Below are 20146 nucleotides of genomic sequence, written 5' to 3'. Positions count from 1 at the left end.
AAATATAAACTAATTGTGTATACACTCAGCTACATTCACTTAATTGAAAATGTATAACAGTATTGTTTTTTAACTGCCAGTTTTTTAGTGTTATGTGTGCTTGGTAACACATATCTTTAAGTGTGTGCTGTTTTAACAAAGTACACACGCAAACATGTGATGTGTGCATAGATAATATATAAGTTATTGTTCATTTATTAAAATATTAAATTTGGGCATGATGTAACTTTAAAATTAAATTTGCACCAAGCTAGGCATTTAGTAATGCATCTAACATTGTTCAAAATGGCAATTGTAGGGAAAACATTTAATTAATTCTGAAAGGTATTAAATTAAAATGCAATGATACCTTGTTGAACTTTTACAGTATAATTTATTTTAAGTTCTGGTTTAAGGTGTAATTGCTATTTCGACCTACAAAATTATATTTAATAAGTCTATGTGGTCTATTTGATGTCAATATAACACAGATAGGACATAAATTAGATGTAATTGGCACAGGATACCAACATGATTGACAGTTGAGGTGAAGAAGGTAACATGATACACCTCCTTAAGTCGAGAGGATATAAGATATATGTTTACTGTATTAATCCTGGCAAAAATTTTAAGTGATTTTTTTTTTCCCCCCGCAGATTTTTTTCCTCATGTATGGTGAAAGCTGTGTTTACTGGATGACCTCCTTCAATATATATTATATAAAAAAATGGCATAGGAAATTTTCTGTAAACATAAAACTATAATGAACAATGTTAACTATATATGTATACCATTCAAACCACAGACTCTTTGCTATGTAAATACAGACTGTTCTGTTTATAAACAGTTTACAATTTAAGTATTGTTTTCAAGTTGTTTTTTATTATGTAGATCCTGTTCTGAAGATGTCAGATTTCTCAATTTGATTTTTGTTTTCAAAATTTTTAAGATTTTGTGTGTGGTATTCTGTTTAGTTAAGTGCTGTGTTCTTAAAAATCGGAGTATGTTTTATCTCCTAAATTATGAGTAATGAAATTGTAGTTTCAGTCTGTTGTGAATATAGATGCATTTACCCTGCTGAATTACGAAAATGGACAGTTCCATCATTCAATTTTTGCAGTCCCACTTATTATTTGAAGGGGTGTTCACTGAACATTTACTGACTGAATAGCGAACAGTGCAGACCATGATCAGCCTGCACTTGGTCTGCACTGGTCGCAAAGGCAGAATCAGTTGCTGCCAGCAGGCTTAAGGTTTATATTGTATCTGCCTTATAAAGAGAGAAAAACAAAAAAATGCAAAAACACTAAAGTATGCACCAAAAATATATTGTGCTTGGCAGTTTGTGTTAAAAACAAAACAAAACAAAAATATATATATATAGTATCCTTACATGACAATTAGTTAGAATATGGTAGAAAAATCTTAAGAAATTTTTTGATTTTGTCTAAAATCTTTCTCTTGATAAGATATTGCTTTTAATTGCAAGAATTCTGACAAACTGGGAAAAAAGGGAAGATTATTCATACATTAAGTAGGCTGGTTAAATGGTTAAACCTGTACTTCGCCCACTATATAACACAGATAAGGAAAATTGAATCACCAACATGATTTATATGTTAAGTTTGCACTATATTTAAATGGATTAAATGCAAGGATTACCTAATACTGCTATCATTGTCAAAGAAAGTCTTACCTTGATTGTGACTCACAGGTCAATGAAATAAAGTTGCCTCCAAAAGTTACTCACACAAATTTTTTTTTTTGATAAATTGAATACTAGCTACCCTACTGTTAAACATGACTTAATATGACATTTTTTTCTGGAATGAATATCTTATTTTTTTTGTATTCCATTATGAGCTTGCTGCAAAATTTGTATTTAAAAATATCTGTAAAAAATTGTATGAATTAATATGATGTAACAGGTATTAAATTAAAGTTAGGTTATAAAGTTAATGTTAGAAGGAAAACTTGACAGATCAGTTGTCAAAGTACCAAGTACATAAGTAAATGAACTGTATGTAATAAACAGCATCAGCATATATTGAAAAGGTCGAATATATGAGACCTCAATATAAATGTTTTTTTGAAATTGCATAATGATATCTTGTATGAAGAAACAAATGTCACCATACTTTTGAGCCAAACTGTACTATAAGAAAATAAGGTTATAATCTACATGTTTGAGAAGATCTATGAATGGACTTTTATGAAAGACATTTTTTTGCTGTGCAGATTTCAGGATGTTTATATGCACTGTCTGACACCAGTGCAGTTGCGGCTTTAATGTCAGCATGGATTAATGATAACTCTAGTTGATAATATTCTAGAAGACATTAGTCTGATTAGACGTCTATCTTTTTTTTTTTTTAAAGTAAAGCATTAACACAAAGCTCACTTTTAAAGCTAGTAAAATTTCTTTTTGTTTTAAGGACGTATGCTAGAATTTGGGGCCGTTTTCAAGGGCAGATAACTCTTTTTCAGTACCGGTGACCTATGATTTTTATTGCATATTTTTGTTTCTTGGGTGATTGTCCTTCAGTATCCAAAGTTTGAAGAAATTCTTTTATTAGGAAACCTTTAGCCCATCTCATATACAGGGAATTCTAGCGTATGCCTTTAAGGTACAAAACTGAAGCCCTAACAGTAACATTTCGTTGATAATTCATTGACAAAGGTTTTATTGGTTCTTTGAAAAATACTTTGAAATAATCTTAGAAGATTAAACATGTTCTATACCATTTAATAAATGCCATTAGTCTGGCTGCGGGCTTTTGAATTACTGAAAAATATGTTTGCTGAGGAAAGGGACATAATGAGATAAAATGGCTGTAGCTTCAGGGCCGATTCTATGGGAGGCAACTCCTTAGTCCAGACTGTTTTGACTTAACTGCATTATTTCCCCTGACAATGTTTTATTTTTTTGTTCCAGATCGAGCTGACCATGTTGACATTTTACAGTTGGTGGGGAAACCACTTCCAGGTTCCGGGATAGAATATTCAACAGGAGTTGATGGCTACCCAGCATTTAGAATCACATCAACTGCCCAGATAGAGGGGGCCTCATCAGCTAAATATTTTAATGTAAACACACTCTATAAAGACTTTGCTATAACAACAACACTAAAACTAAGAACTCGTTCAGCGACACTTTTTGCCGTGGTTGATCCATATGGATTGAATCAGTTTGGTGTACAGTTAGCGTATACAGTCCGCAATTCAAAAGCACAAACAGCAGTTACTGTTTATTACACACCAGATTCAAGATCGAAAAGACGGCCAGATATGTTAGCTGTTTTCTACTTACCAGATATTACTAACCAGTGGACAATTCTAGGAATTAAAGTGAAAGATTCTACTGTTGAATTATATAAAGATTGTGAACTTGTCGATTCAAAAACAACGGCTTCGAGAAATCAGCTTGTATTTCAGAGAGGCTCGACACTATACGTGGCTGGAGATTCAAAAACAGACTCCAAGTTTGTGGTATGCTTTTTTTTGTTATCATTTTACTTAAAATAGATAGTTAAGAAAATTAAGTAAATTGAGATTTATCTTTAATCCAGAAAATTTCAAGGTGCGACTTTCCCTCCAAAAAGGTTCAGACAATTCTGATGTAGTGAAAAACTGTAATCAGTTTCAAATAAATTTCTGTCTATTTACATTACAAATTTATAGTCTTAATTAAGCACCTCTCATGAAAAAAAATTGGTAGCATAGATATTCATTTTTTCAAATAGGATAAATACCTATAATTATGGAAAACAATAGATGAACTCCCTAGAACATTAATGCTTTTACAGTGTTTTGTTGGGACATCAGTTTTAAACTAGTTTTAATCTAGAAAGTAGATAGTAATTTTATTCATTTACTGAAATTATGTCTCCCCCCATAGGTGGGGGCGGGGAGACATATTGTTTTTGCCTTCGCCATCTGTCCATCCATCCATCTGTCCATCCATCTGCATTTAGCTTGTCCGGCTTTCACAGGTCAAACTACTGGCCGGATTTTGATGAAACTTCACAGGAGTGATCAGTACCAAGCCTGGTTGTGCATATCGCCGACATGTTCAGCTTTGCTGAACAAAATGGTCACCAGAGCTTAAGATAGAAAAATCTTGTCCGTCTTTCACAGGTCAAACTGTAGGCCGGATTTTGACAAAATTTCATAGGAGTGATCAGTACCAACCCTAGTTGTGCATATTATTGGCATGTTCCGCTTCGCTACACAAAATGGCCACTAGAGCTAAAAATAGAAAAAATATTGTCCGGCTTCCACGGGTCAAACTGCAGGACAGATTTCGACGAAACTTCACAGGAGTGGCCAGTACCAAGCCTAGTGCATCACTTTTCGCCTTCACCTTCATATATTAAATCCGTTAAAACCAACTGCAACTTATATTTTGACTTTCGCCCTGCATACCAACAAACATGCCCTTCTTCCATCCTTAGAATACATAGGGGGGAGACATATGTTTTTGTGACAAAAACACCTTCTAGTTCTATTTTGTGAATTTGTGTGCAACCTTGAAATCCTAAAAAATTAGTTCTCTGTCAGAATTGATAATGATTTTACGATCCAGTATTAATTTGTTAAGGACACCTATCATGGCAAACATTTTTTCCATTTGATAAAATTCTTAGGAAGTCAACCTCATTACAACAACCACATATCAGTCTTCCCAGTGGTTGTTCTGGAGAGGTTCCATTGTGCATTGTTCGGAACTACTTTTTTTCAGGCTTGATCATTGGAAATAATTAGTTTAACATAAACAAATTCAAAACTGTTTTTCAGGGTGATTTAATGGAAATAAAGGTGCATGATGATCCAGAAAAGGCAGACAGTGGTGAATGTTATGTAAGTAATTATTAAAAATTGTAATTTCCTTAGGATGTTAGTGAGTAGCTGCAGTTTGTAATTTGCTGCTAAATGTAATTTGTGTTAAGCAAGTAGTGATTACTGCTGTTTACATTTTGCTTTATGCCAGTAGTGATAACTAAAGTTTGTAATTTACTTACAATCAAAGTAATTAATGTACTGTGATTCAAGGTTTAAGTTAATACTACTATTTGTAATTCATTGTGGTATGTAAGTAATTACTGGTGTTAGTAATTTGTTCTATGCCAGTCACACGTAAGTAGTAATTAGTCTGTACTATGATGTAGGGTATAAGTTTATACTACTGTTAGTAATTTACTGTGGTATTTAAGTAATTGCTGCTGTTTGTAATTTACTGTAGGCTGTAAGTAATGACTGCATTGTTTAAGTAATTACTGTTTCTTGTGCATTACTGTATCAAGTAAGAAATTAATGTGTTCTGTAATTTACTGTGAAATATAAGGTTGTTGCTGTGTATTATAATTTGCTGTATGATTACTTAAAGACACTAATTAAAACAAAGATGTAAGGATGGGGGTTGGAAAAGGGCATGCACAGCATTTGCTTTGCCCTCCTTTCCTTAACTTTTGGACAGAAAAACCTGAGTTTTTCCTAGAAATAATATTAAATAAAAGGGGAAAAGCAAATCTGAGAGAGCAGTTCAATGTACTGGTAAGGATATTATGTGGGAATCTTTGAGTAGGTTTGGTTGGTTCCCCTCCCCTCAACCCATCTACCCCAACATCAGTTGGTGTAGGGCTGTGGTTGAGCTGCTATATATTAACTTACATATATTTATAGTATCTAAGTGTATGAGTAAATTATCATAATGAAGAAATAAAATAAAAAACTCTGAAGATTTCAAATCCTAAAAATGTTTGATTACCCTGAAAAAATTTAAGTGATATTACCACCAGAAATGATAACAGTTCTCTGTTTTGCCTATGAATTTACGCCAATTCTGTTATGTAGATTAATTGGTACAGTCCTTTCAATTATAATTAGTTTGTTAAAAATTGTAAACTTATTTTTTATTTTCAGGCCTTAAATCCTGGCTCTGGTTCTGGTGACGACGATGAAGACGGCACAATCATGATTGAGGACTTAGAGGTAAATACATGGTTTGAAGTTATAAAACTGAGATTTGAGACCAGTCTAAGAATGAAGCATTATCATTGGTCAGTTTCAAATTTTGAAATCAGAGTTATCCAGTCAGATGATTAGTTTTGAGACTGGTCCACAGACTGAGTTTTGTTACCTTTGACCCTTTTATTCCCTTTTGGGGTACATGTTTCTCATTAACTGTAAATATTCATCACAAACCAATTATTATATTTCCTTAAGCACAGTTAATCATATTTTATTGAGAAATCTCGAAAATGTGAAATAAAAAGCTACTCAGTAGAGTATTGCGTTTCAAGTGACCCTATACAAACTTGTACTTAGAGTAAAATACAGACTTTTGTTGTTGTTGTTGTTGTTTTCAGCCTGTTGATAAGCCAGTGTCTTCTCCAGCTATGAAAGGGGATAAAGGAGATCCTGGACAAAAAGGGGAACCAGGACCACGTGGTCAGATGGGACCCCCAGGACTGCCACCTCCAATTGGACCTCCCCCAGATCTCAGCACTTTAATTGGTGAAAAGGGAGATAAAGGTAAGTAGTGATCTTGATTTTACATGTTCAGATTGCTGGTGTACACCTGGATACCCATGCAAACAAAAGTTTAATGTGTGGGGTATACAAGAAAAATTTGGAACATGAGAGTCTGTGGAGCAAACTCCTTCCATTGTTTTAAAATGAATTCTAATGAAACTTCACAGATGATCACAGTGGGTCAGTTTAGGTATTTAGTTTGAGTTCTTGTACAAAGAAATACCTGAAGATTTTAGTATTTTTATTTCCTCTGGCAAAGCCTGATAGCTCTAGTTTCACATTAAATCATTTTGCTGTATGTAAGACTTTAGAATCTATTTTTAGAACTTACAGTTTTAAGTTTTAGAAAAAGATGAAACATAATATTTTATTACTCTCTTTCCGACTTTTCATCTGTATAAATTCTGTTCCCCAGGCGAGAGAGGAGATATGGGTCTTCCAGGTGTGATTGGCAGAGATGGATTACCAGGTGCTAGAGGAGAGCGTGGAGAGCGAGGAGATCCAGGAATACCGGGGCCACAAGGACCACCTGGAGAGAAAGGAGATGCTGGAGAGAAGGTACGTACATAAGAAAGTTTGAGATTTCAAGATATTAAAAGGTGAGTGTAGGTCTTAGTGGTTATTTTGTCGGCCATTCATTCAACGTGGGGGTCATGGATTCAAGCCCCACTGAGGTCATAGCCAGGCCTTCTCATATGACACCAGTATGATTTTTCCAGGAAGGGAGCTCGAGAGTGGTTCAAATAAGCTTGAAGCTTTCATCACTATTCAGCTAAAATATATTTAGGCCTGCCCGCTTACCTCAATAGGGAGAGAGCAGATCTACGGATCTTGGAGTCGTGAGTTCAAGCCCTGGTTGAGGTGTATGTTCTCCGTGACGATTTGATAAAAGACATTGTGTCTGAAATCATTCGTCCTCCGCCTCTGATTCATGTGGGGAAGTTGGCAGTTACTTGCAGAGAACAGCTTTGTACTGGTACAGAATCCAGGAACACTGGTTAGGTGAACTGCCTGCCGTTACATAACTGAAATATTGTTGAAAAATGGTGTTAAACCCAAAGCAAACAAACAAAAATATATTTAGAGTGAAGTAAGATATTACAGAATAGAATGTATAGAAATTCAGTCTAGATAGGTAAAAGCATCAGATAAGAATTGTCTGTTAAATTGATTCAGTATCTTCTTACCAGTTTTAAACTGTGTAAATGAAAGTTTTACATGTACCAGACAGGTGCAAGTGGTAATTTCAGTCTCTCAAAAGCATGTTGATGCAATGTCCTGAAAAACTTGCATTATCCATAATTGGTTGACCCGAAATCTAAACTTGGACTTAAAATGCAAACATACACTATTTCAGGGTCCACCAGGACTTACTATTATTGGTCCCCCTGGACCTCCTGGTCAACCAGGTCTCACACCAGAGTTGCCACCTATACCTGAGGTACAAAAGGGACAGAAAGGGGACATGGGAACCGCCGGATTACCTGGCACAGATGGTAAAAATGGACTGCCTGGACCTCCAGGCCCAGCTGGACCACGGGTAGGAAAACAATTTCTTTGCAGCAAATCAAAATTGTTTCTGGAAAAACTTTTCTCAGTTATATTGCCTTTTTTCTACAATACATGTAAAATACAGTTTCATTAGCTAGGTAATAGGCAAATATGTGAATGAGGTAGCCAAGTAACCGAAATCATACTATTTAGGAAAGGAAATAATCCAAGCTTTAATTTTCAAAATTTTAAAATGGAAATGATTGTAATTTTGTTCAGGGAGAGACACTGCGTGGAGACCCAGGGTTGCCTGGACCAGCTGGTGAGCCGGGAATCCCAGGACGCAATGGTATATCTGGTCCAGCTGGCCCGCCCGGTCCTCCAGGACCCCCAGGCCCAGCCGGCCCAGCACGACCAAGTGGACCTGTCATTGTTGATGATGACTTATTTGAAGGATCTGGGGAGATTTCTACAGGTACTGGAGAAAAGGGTGAGAAAGGTGATACAGGACCAAGGGGTCCACCTGGAGAGCCCGGACAGCCAGGTTCCGCAGGGCCAAGAGGTATGCCAGGGGAGCCAGGTGTTAGAGGACCTCAAGGAGACATTGGCCCAGTTGGTCCCCAGGGACTACAAGGTAATGTTTAATACAGTCATAATTGAGAAGTATTTCATTATAAGGATCTTATATGCCTGCCTGTGTAAGACCGGCTTTTCCTTACCTGAGGGAGTGTGGAATGAAAAACTGAGCAAAGTTTTTTTATCCAAGCTGTCCTGAGTGTTGGAACAGCTGTCTTACACAGGCAGATATGTTAGATCATTTGTGTTGCAAAATTGGATTGTGGAGACAAATAGATCTGGGATTTTCCTGGTCTCATTTGCATTCGATACTTGATGTTAGTAAATAGCATTTGTAACGAAACTATTAATGTATTGTTGATATGAAAATATGCTTCCAAGATTGAGAAACAATAAAAGAAGTGAGAAAAAAATGTTATTAAATACAGTCAAACCTGTCTGTAAGTGCCACTTTTTGAAAATGAAAATAAAAGGGTCTATGTTGACAGGTGGTCACTCAGTACAGGTAGATTTATGATATTGATTGATAAACAGGAAGAGAAAATATTGACCTCTATAATAAAGCCTTTATTCGGAGGTGGTTTTTTGCACAGGGTCAACTTTGATAAGTACAATATTTTCGAAGTGTCACCGATTTGTTCGTTCTTTTGATAGATTGCTTTTTTGTTCTTGATGGGGTAACTTGATCAGTTCAAGTTCTTAAGAAATGAAGTTTTTTTTTTTTTCTTTTTCAATAAAATTATCAAATTTTAAAGAAATTTAAGAGTAATACTAAAAATAAGTTTGAAGAATATTTTGGAATTTTAATACAGTAATTAGAGAACATTGGGCCACAACTAGTTATGATGGTATACTTGGTCAGTAATGAGGGCATATTGGGCTATACAGTACAAACTCTCCAGAGCGGCCCTTTCTTAAGCAAAAACTTCTCTATAACAACATCATCAAAATTTCCCTAAGCTGAAATATACTATCAAATTTATCTCTCCAGAACAACAATCTCTACATAAAGTCAATATTTGTATCTCCCAAAGGGTGTTACTCTACAGAGGTTGCACTGTATTTAAAAAATACTGTAGTGGTGGATACTATAATGACAGGTTTTAAAACACCTAAACTCCTAAAACATTCATATATTTACAAGAAATATATTTGCTTTAACAGGTAAACCAGGAGTGTTTGAAGGTAATGTTGAAGATCTGAGAGGCGACCCAGGATTACCTGGAATAGCTGGACCACCAGGACCTGCAGTATGTATACAGTATTTAAGAAACACTACATAACATAAATGATATACACTTTAATATTGAATGGCTTGCCTATCAATAGTCAAAACTTACCTGAGGTCTGAAGGGCCAGTGGCCAATAGTTTTGAAAATTGAGTGGCAAGTAATTCAATAAGCATTTTATTATATGACGTCAGATATTAATTTTCATTAATATTTCATTTATTTTTTTGACGAGTAAACTCATTTAATATAGACTGGTCCTATAGCTCAAACTGTGGACTGGCAATTCGCAATACTGTACATGACCTCATTGCTTTTCTATTATATACTGTAACAGAGATGTAAGTAAGTTTTGCTTTAAATAATATATTTATCATTATTAATATTATACATCATTCTCAAAGAACAGTTGCAGGGAGCTTTTAACTCTGTGGCAAAACTGAATTCGCACTCTGAGTACCACTCACCTATTTCTCAACTTAAATGGGTAATACAGTCTGGTACATAATTATTTAAGATTTTCTACAGTTATTTAGATAGAACCAGACTAGCATCAAATATTTGTTTTAAAAGTGATAATATTTATATTTAATTACTGCCATTTGAAGGAGTGGTAAGATTATTAATGTTGTTACCAATTAAAGATTTTTAATTATTTACGAGTCATCAGGTTAAAAGGGTACCATTAATCCAGCTTTAGATCCAGATTTGAGTAATATATTAAAATAGGTTCTAGAAATTAGGAAATTTTATGCTTCTTTTAAGTTAACCCTTACCATGCTGGACACAATTGGTTTTGCTTTTGCGACCAGTGTAGGTCATGATCAGCCTGCACATCTGTGCAGTCTGATCATGGTCTGCACTGTTCGCTATTCAGCCAGTATCTTTTTGGTAAGCACCCCTTTTAACAGTTAATGGTACTGTCCAGATTGTAAGATGGACAATTTCATTTTAGAAATTTGGCATGGTAAGGGTTAAATGTTTTGTTACCAAAATTACCTTGAGAAGTGTTTCATGAAAACTAATTTTAAAAGGTGATCCTTTTAAACTGGATGACTCAAATTGATATAATTATGTTTATATGCTATACTTACATTTCTTAGTTTAGCCCTTATCAGTTTAAAATACTTTTTCTAGTCTGTAAAAATATAATGGTTTGAATAGAATTGATGTCCAACTTTTAATCTATCTTTAAACTTAATGGATAAAGTAATTCTAATTATCCATAAGCCCTGATGCTATTTTCTGGAATTAATAATAATATTGATATTCTTCGATCATTTTTTTATTATCTCCAGTAATGGAATCAATATAGACTCATGTTGGGGGCCTCCACAGCCGTGTGGTTAGGGTCGCTGATTTCCAATCACTTGCCCCTCACTGATGTGGGTTCAAGCCTCACTTGGTGCGTTGAATTCTTCATGTGAGGAAGCCATTCAGCTGGCTTACAGAAGGTCCGTGGTTCTACCCAGGTGCCCGCTTGTGATGAAATAATGCTCGGAGGGGCACCTGGGGTCTTCCTCCACCATCAAAGCTGGAAAGTCGCCATATGACCTATAATTGTGTCGGTGTGACGTTAACCCCAACAAAAAAAAGACTCGTGTCATAAGTTTTTACTCCCCTTATTCCTAAGTTTTTTATCCATCTATATTTAGGATCCATGGACTAGTATGATTATTTCAAGTTTTCTTATCTACCTGCTTATTGAAATCATGTATGGGAAATTAATTTTTGGCAAATATTAATTTATTCTGAGTTTTTAAAAGAAATGTCTATCTTCTGTTTCATTTATTTAAAGGTTTTCTTATTTTTGTTGTAGTATTGTGTAATATTTAGGGTCTGGCTGTTGACAAGAAAACAAAAATATTTGTTCAACATTACATGACAAAATTTATGAATTTTATATTTGGATTAAGGAGCTTCCTATACTGTAAGATCATGATTATTCATGATGGGCTAATATTCATGGATTTTATGGTTCAGTCCATGAAATTGAATACCAAATAAACAGGTGAAATCCCATTAAATTTACCTGTAGAAGCTAAAATCCATGTCACTGATTTAATATCGCAATGAGAGAGCTGTTTTTTGCAAAAACTACAAAATTTCTTGCTCACAAAGTTAAATGACTTCACAGTATAATTTTTGTAAGCTTGTTCTATGTATATCTGTGATCTTTATTTTGTTGTACCTTTTCATCGGATCAGAAAATGATAAATCTCACATTGTAAAATGTTGTTTTTTTCTGCTTTTAACTTTCTATATGTATTCATAATGGAAAGAAAATCAAAATATTTGATCTTTGCTTCAGGGAATGCCAGGACCAGCTGGTGAAACTGGACAGACTGGTATGCCGGGCTTGAAAGGTGGACGGGTAAGTCACAGCATTATATGATATACTAGGGTAAATTCCTGACGGTTCTGTTTCTGTCATTCATGAAACTGACTTTAACAAATGTATAGGTTTGGGAGAGTATTTCAGTGACATTAGCAAGTGCATGCGTCTCTGCAGTATATTAGGACTTGTCACATATCATTATTGCTGTTACCATCAACAAACTTATTATCATCATTGCCATCAACATTATTGTCATGATCCTTGCAATTGTCATCATCAAACTTATCATCATCATGGCCGTTATCATCATCATCATTGACATAATAAAAATAATAATAATCATCATCATCATCTTTGACATCATCATCATCAAACTTATTATCATCTTCATTGTTTTAATTATCTGTAATCATCATTGAAATCATCATCATTCTTATCATTATTAACATAGATACATTTTTATAAAGGAAGAACCTTGTATGGCAGGATAGACCAACATTCTTATTATCATTATCATCAAAATCATCATTACCTTTCATTGCCACCATCGTCACTTTTCGTTGCAACCATCATCTTCATCATCATCATTATCAGCATCATATTAGTTTGGGAGAACCTGGTTTGGCAGGATAGCCAGACATTTTTGTTGTCATCATCATTGCATACATGATCGTCATCGTCACAGTGTCATTAGTCTTCTCATTAAAGCACCATTGCTTTCATCATCTGTATTACAATTATCATTGCAAACATCATCAACTGTCATTGCCATTATCAAGATCATTATTATCCTAAATATCATAATTGTCTATTTTTATATAGGGAGAACCTGGTGTTGCAGGAGAGCCAGGCATTCCGGGTCCTCAGGGACCATCTGGGCCTGAGGGAACACCGGGACGTGATGGTGCACCGGGATCTAATGGTCGGGATGGAAGGCCAGGACCTCCAGGTCCACCTGGACCCCCAGGTGCAGTTGTTGAGGTAAATATAAACGTAACATATTGATCCAAGCTTCCACGTACTATGTCTCAATATTTATATATTAGTTCATTTTTATGGGCAAATTAGAAAGAATGCTTTAAGCACACTTTTTCACTGCTAGAATGCATTTTGCATGAAATGAGACAGTTTTCATGCTAAGGTTCAAAGGATTTTACCAGTGTTTAAACAGTCTTAAAAAGTCCTGAAATTTAATGCCCTTTCTTTAAGTCCTTATAAAGTTGAATCAACATGGAAAGTGCTTGATTCATGACTCTTAGAAGTGCTTGATTCATGACTGTTAGAAGTGCTTGATTCATGACTGTTAGAAGTGCTTGATTCATGACTCTTAGAAGTACTTGAAAAGTCCATTAAAATGGTTAAAACGTCCATGAATCAGCAGTGTTATAATATTTATTAATTCCTTGAAGAAATGATATAAAAGAAAACTAGTTTTAAACCTGGTAAGTATATCATGGTGAAATATATTATCTGAACCACGGTCAGACTAACACGGGGGATTAATAGGCATTTATATTAGTGAGCAGATTGTAAATTTTGTGAAAAACAATTTAGCAATGGAAACATGTGTAAGACCAAAGAAAATTCACACAGAAAAATAGTAAAAAAAAAAGCATGTTGGAAACGTTTCGTTTGCCGAGAATAATTTTAATTTAAAATCTTTCACTATTCAGCCTGATTAATATTCCTTGAAAATAGTCATGAAATTTAAGGTAAAGTTCTTAAAAAGTCCAGGAGTTTTTGCTTGGTTGCTAATTTAAGTTACCGAAACCACAAAAGTCTATGCAATGAAATTAAAATATTTCACAGTATTTCATTTCATTAGAGTGTAAACATTTTAAAAAGGTATCCTATTGTGATAAGAAATTAATTTAACAGCAGTATTTTGACTTTCTTTTTAATCTAGTCTACAGGCACTGGAACAGTTGAAGCAGGGCCACAGGGACCTGTGGGACCACAAGGCCCAAGAGGTCTACCTGGGATACAGGGGCAGGCTGGACTCCCAGGGGCACGAGGTGAACCAGGTCTACGAGGAGAGAAAGGTGAAATGGGACCAAGAGGAGAGAGAGGCTTTACAGGGGAGCAGGTAAAATTGTTCATTAAGATGTAAACTAGTAACTAGCTGAAATGTAAAATAGTTCAAAGGGTATACTGTGAAATCATTAATTTTCGTGGGGGACTAATTTTCGTGGTTGAGTCAATCCACGAAATTTAATCCCAGCAAACAAGTAAAATTCCCATTTATTCTATGTTCAAAGGTTGAAATCCACAAATTCATATCCCCACGAAATAAACGTTTTGACTAAAACCATGAAATTTCATGCCCATGAAATTAAATGATTTCACAGTAGTCACAGTTCTCTGTTGTATGGAACCCAAAAAACATTAAAGTATAGTCCTTTTAAGATTATATTTGGCCAGTTATTTTCAGCTTTGTTGTCATAAGCTTGATCATTTTAACAATCTCTATTATGACCTAATCTGCAATGTTTTTAAACGGTTAATTTAAGTGATATTTTTCCAGGGAAGTGATGGAGTTCCTGGTGCACCAGGTTTATCTGGCGAACGAGGACCCCCAGGATTGGCTGGACTTCAGGGCTCACCTGGTGAACCTGGCCTTGCTGGAAATCATGGAATGAAGGTAAGGCTTTTATTATTTAGAGATTGCTTTTCTTTATAGTCTTGCTTAAGCTCAAACCAGGGCTGTACACGGATACATATTACACAATTACAGTATTCATGTTTTTACAGTTTCTTGAAACTTTTTTCTAAACATAAGCGCCATATGGCTTTATGGAGTGGTTCAGAAAATTGTTTTATTGATGCTGAAAAGATAAGTTCAGATTTAAAAAATGAAATTGAAGTTAAATTTTTAGGAGAAAGCAGAATTTTTGTATGTTCATACATATTATGCATTAATGAAGCACATGTTTGAAAGTTAAATTTTGCAAATGGAAGTATGTAATGTTATACTTAAAAAGTTTTCTATGTACATGTCATTTTTGGTCAAATTGTGGAGGGACTGTCTTGGATCTTTTATGCATTAATACCTTTAGTTGCAAGAATCTGAATAATATTAATTTTGTTTTCTTTATATTTTGTCTTCAGGGAGATAAAGGAGATCAGGGTGAACATGGTCTTCCTGGCTCTTCAATAATTGGTCCCGAGGGTCCATCAGGCAGGCCCGGGCCACCTGGACCACCTGGGCCTCCTGGTCCCCGTGGTTCTGGTACTTCGGTGGTTGACATCGGCTTTGACAATGAAGGTTCTGGAGAATTAGCAGTTGCTGGACTGCCAGGTGAAAAGGGAGAACAAGGCGAAAAGGGAGATATGGGCGAGAAGGGTGACAAAGGCGATAAAGGAGACACAGGACCAATGGGCCCCCGAGGACCTATGGGTATACCAGGAGAACCAGGTGCCCCTGGACCAGAGGGTATTATGGGACCCCAAGGTGAACCAGGATCAACAGGAATTATGGTATGTAGAAGGCTTCTTTGACTAAAGATTACCAGTTTATAAAATGATGTAAGAAATTCAGACATTCTTGAAACTGAAATCCAAAATGCCTGTTGAAGTTATATCTCTATACAGACCTGGTGACCTTTGACAGTTTGTAAACTTGCTATGCAGTTTAGACAGAAATGCTTCAAATTCAACAAATACAAACCAGTTTGAATGGAGAGACCAGATATTTAACAATGATTTTGTATGTTGATTAAACTTTTATCTTGATTCTGCTTATAGGGTCCTAAGGGTGATATGGGAGAGAGAGGATTACCTGGCCTTACTGGACCAGCGGGACCTCCCGGACCAGCAAATATTTTATCTGGAGATGCTAATGTGGTCGAAGGACCAAAGGTATTGTACATACTGGTTTTAAATAAAGTATACATGATGTATTTTAATTAGATTGTGTAATGAAGTTCAATAATAGAGAAGAGTGGCTTATTTTTAAAAGAAATTTGATTTTATGTAAGATAATATTTCGAATAAAGAAAAAAATTTTGACATAATTCGACTTGATATCGTATTCGATGAAATGTTGCATTTGACAGAATGTTGTGTGGCTGATATGTCATATTCAACGAAATGTATCTATGAAATGGTTGTTCGAGGAAAACGTCATGCATGTTTAAGAAATATCAAAAGTCAATTATTATGGTACTAATTAAGGATTAGGTATTATTTTTAACTCCGATCAAAATTGAACAAGAAAACTGACACTAAGGTGACATAGCACTGATAGGGCTTCAGGCAAATGAAATTCTTTCTAGATCCAAGAGCAGATGCAGTGGTCTAATGGTAACACTGTCTAACTATGAAACCAGGGATCATTAGTTTGCTCCTTAAATAAAAATTGCTAGCATTGATATAAATTTCATCTGGCACACTAAAGAACCAACAAAGCTTCTAGAATTGGAGCGTCTTCAGTATCTTGTACTAGCATTCCACTGAAATTACTGTCCTTCAGCATAGTAGCCTATATCGGTTTTTAATCTATAAGCCAGTACAGTTTTCTTTTTCTCAGAAATTTAGACTCTAATTTATTACATTAATTATAAGTTATAATAAGCACTGCTGATTATTCAAATAAAATGTGTAATATTTACAGGGTGAGAAAGGGGATATAGGACCTGCTGGACCTATTGGCCCAAGAGGACCACCAGGAAAACAGGGTGAAATTGGCTATCCTGGGTTTGCCGTATGTATTTTGTTTTTCAAGTTTTTTAAAAAAAATTATACAGGATGTAAAGTAAATTGTATGAAAAAAATCTTATCATATTAAATTTATAAATAGTATTCGCTTACAATTTTTGATAATATACACAGTGATTTCCAGTAAATTTGGAAATGATTTAATTTGGCAAAATGTGTTTGATTATTAAATAATCAAGGCCTTCACCTTGTTTATCATTTGATTTACCACAATTCAGATGTGTAAGATTGAGCTACAGAGGGTGTTAGTCTGAGTGGTTAAATGTTGTTAAAAGCATCTGAATGATGAATCATGGTAAATCACATGATAAACCACAATAAGACCTTGTTATTTTTATTCTGACTTGTTCATTAAAACATGCTGATAAAAATTTTAATGAATTTTATTCCCCCCTGTAGTGATGTACATGATGTCATATGACTGTTTGACATCATAATTTATGTTTTCTCAATAAGCAAGGTATCAATCGATATTTATTGCAGAATATACAATGCTTTACTTTCTTCTTTGTTTAACTGACAGTCAAATTAAGCCATGTTAGAGTTTGTGTTTTCACGTGTCCTGAAACGTGTATGGCTGGATTTGGACATTAACACAAGACCACAGATTTATGTAAGGGGGAGTTTATTAGTGTCTTACTATCAGTTAGTTTTGATGTAGTCTTGTAACTGATTATTCAAGTTGGCAGTTACTTGCGGAGAACAGGTTTGTACTGGTACAGATTCCAGGAAAACTGGTTAGGTTAACTGCCTGCCGTTACATGACTGAAATACTGTTGAAAAACTGAAAAACGGCGTTAAACCCAAAAAAAAAAAAAAAAAAAAAAAATCAAGATTAACATGTAATTGCAGGGTCCAAGAGGATTCCGAGGATTTCCAGGTCGTAAAGGTGAGAGAGGATATGGTACCCCAGGAAGAAAAGGAGAACCAGGACCTGCTGGTCCCCCAGGACCAACTGGAACAGGATCTGGAAGTGGCAGTAAAGGGGAACCGGTAATTTGTTTATGGCTAGCTCAAAGAACAGGCCCTGCTAAAAAGTAGCTTTACAATCTAGTTATCAGTCTAATTGCAGACATTATGAATATAATGATATGAATCATAATAATATGAAATAAAAAGTTTCAGAACTTGCGCCAGAAGTGACTTCCTGATGCCACTTTGTGGTAGAAGTTTAAACACTGTTTCAGGGACGATCCCCGAGTGAGAAGAATGTTCTCTGTGACGATTTGATGAAAGACATTGTGTCTGAAATCATTCGTCCTCCAGCTATGTTACTTGTGGAGAAGTTGGCAGTTACTTGCAGAGAACAGGTTTGTACTGGTACGGAATCCAGGAACACTGGTTAGGTAAACTGCCCGCCATTACATAAATAAAATGCTGTTGAAAAATCGAAGAACGATTTAGTTGAGAACAAAACAAAAGTAGGGAAGTGAGTGACATGGCATCATCCTCATTGGATAAGAAAAAACAAACTTATTTACGTTGAAAAGACAGATTTCCAATTTAGAATTTTGAAATAATTAAATTCTTAAAAGATACATTTTACTGTAACAGTGTTTTCTGTTATGCCTAAGAGTTACCAGTTGTCACTTCAAAAATGAACTTGACTAGTCTTCACAAACCTAGAACTGATACTGCATCTGTTAGTTACATTATCTGTTGAGCATGCTTTGAGGCATTGGATGATTTATACTGAATATTGTAGTATTAAGAAGAAAAATACATTACAAAGAAAATGCTATAAATGCAGAACATTTGGTGTTGAAAGAAGTCTAGTCAGTGATAAACTTTTAATGAAGGGTGTGCAATAATTGCCGTCTGCTTAAGAAAAATTGTTTCACTGCTGGTATTTCCAAGATAATTAAGCAAATATATCAAATAATTATATGAAATACATATGTTAACTCAGTAGGGAGATAAATTGATAATTTGTTTTCTGTGTGGATGGATTTAAGGGTAATTATTCCTCAGGCGTTAATTCAGAATATTTGAAAGAAGGCTATTTGACAGCAATGAAACTTTACAATAGACAGGAAAATATTCTACTTTATGTATAACATGTACATATCTAAATAAAATTGTCAAGTCATCAGATTTTATTAAATTACAGTAGAAAAACTGCCTGATACTGTAAATCACTTTAAATTGATACGCGATTTATAGTGCGAATTCATGTAACAGTCTTTTCATCAGTGTAAAATGCTGTAACACTGACTGGATGTTTATTACTATTTGTAGGGAGAACCCGGTAAAGATGGCAGACCAGGCAGAAATGGCGAAGATGTGAGTACACTGTAGATACACTTTATATATCACCAAGATTTTGATTTCACTTATTTAAAAGCTAAAGCACTATTGATGACAAAGGGTAATGTTTTAAATGGACTAAACAGTTAGAGTCATTCTTCATCTAGACTTTACTTGTTAAAATTCTATGTGAAGTTCTACAATTATGAATTAAATTTGTTTTTATGTTTTTTGTCGAACTAGGAGGCATGTAATGTCTTTGTCTGTCCTTCATCCTTCCATCCAGCTGTCAGATTTTTTTATATACTCAACTCCTACAGATTTTGCACATTTCAAGTGAAACTTGTTATGATGTAGACATGCTCATATTGTTGGGACTTCCGCAGTTATGGCCCCATTTTTTTTGTCCTCTTGAGTTATGCCCCATTTTGGGACTTTACAGTATGACAACAACATCAGTTTTTTGTACCTTGTGTAGTCAACATCTTCTACAGTACCCATCTATTATATTGAAACTTGGTATACATGTACATCATTATCATCAGGTGGAATGCACACTAGAGTTGCATGTCCAAATACTTTTTCTGAATTTGCTCCTTTTTGCACTAAATGATACTATTCTGTCCAGCATTTTAATGGGGCATAACTCACTAAATTTTAACACCATTCTTGTTAGTTTGTATAATATAGATTCATGTTTTGTTGTAACAGATTAGCCAAAAGGGTAAAAGTACGTTTGAAAAACATACTGGGTGAAAATACTTACATGTTTAAATGCATTTAAGTCATATAATTGAGCAGCACCATGAGAAAACCAACATAGTGCAATTGCGACCAGCATGGATCCAGACCAGCCTGCGCATCCACGCAGTCTGGTCAGGATCCATGCTGTTCGCTAATGGTTTCTCTTACTGCAATAGGCTTTGAAAGCGAACTGCATAGGCTGGTCTGGATCTCATGCTGGGACGAATGCAGTATTGGTTTTCTTCATGGCGGTGGCTCGTTTACAGTTAAAAGAATGTAGTTAAACTTAAGT

At 35.0% G+C, this 20146-nt stretch overlaps 1 protein-coding gene across 8 annotated transcripts in view; it reads left to right on the top strand.

Moving 5' to 3' along the window:
• Window positions 1-20146, top strand: part of LOC123538009 (collagen alpha-1(I) chain-like) — a 156349-nt gene that overhangs the window by 115280 nt on the left and 20923 nt on the right. For all 8 annotated transcript variants that reach the window (XM_053530310.1, XM_053530309.1, XM_053530308.1 and 5 more), the window contains 17 exons: window positions 2915-3468; window positions 4777-4839; window positions 5902-5970; window positions 6348-6513; window positions 6929-7071; window positions 7871-8053; window positions 8284-8638; window positions 9745-9830; window positions 12121-12183; window positions 12970-13128; window positions 14054-14233; window positions 14672-14788; window positions 15256-15624; window positions 15892-16005; window positions 16760-16849; window positions 17716-17856; window positions 19102-19146. In XM_053530310.1, the coding sequence (XP_053386285.1) occupies window positions 2915-3468; window positions 4777-4839; window positions 5902-5970; window positions 6348-6513; window positions 6929-7071; window positions 7871-8053; window positions 8284-8638; window positions 9745-9830; window positions 12121-12183; window positions 12970-13128; window positions 14054-14233; window positions 14672-14788; window positions 15256-15624; window positions 15892-16005; window positions 16760-16849; window positions 17716-17856; window positions 19102-19146 (2897 nt within the window). The remainder of the gene's footprint in view (window positions 1-2914; window positions 3469-4776; window positions 4840-5901; window positions 5971-6347; window positions 6514-6928; window positions 7072-7870; window positions 8054-8283; window positions 8639-9744; window positions 9831-12120; window positions 12184-12969; window positions 13129-14053; window positions 14234-14671; window positions 14789-15255; window positions 15625-15891; window positions 16006-16759; window positions 16850-17715; window positions 17857-19101; window positions 19147-20146) is intronic.

Source organism: Mercenaria mercenaria, chromosome 18 (genome assembly GCF_021730395.1).
Source record: "Mercenaria mercenaria strain notata chromosome 18, MADL_Memer_1, whole genome shotgun sequence".
NCBI classification, from domain to species: Eukaryota; Metazoa; Mollusca; class Bivalvia; order Venerida; family Veneridae; genus Mercenaria; species Mercenaria mercenaria.
This window is presented reverse-complemented; position numbering and strand designations above follow the sequence as displayed.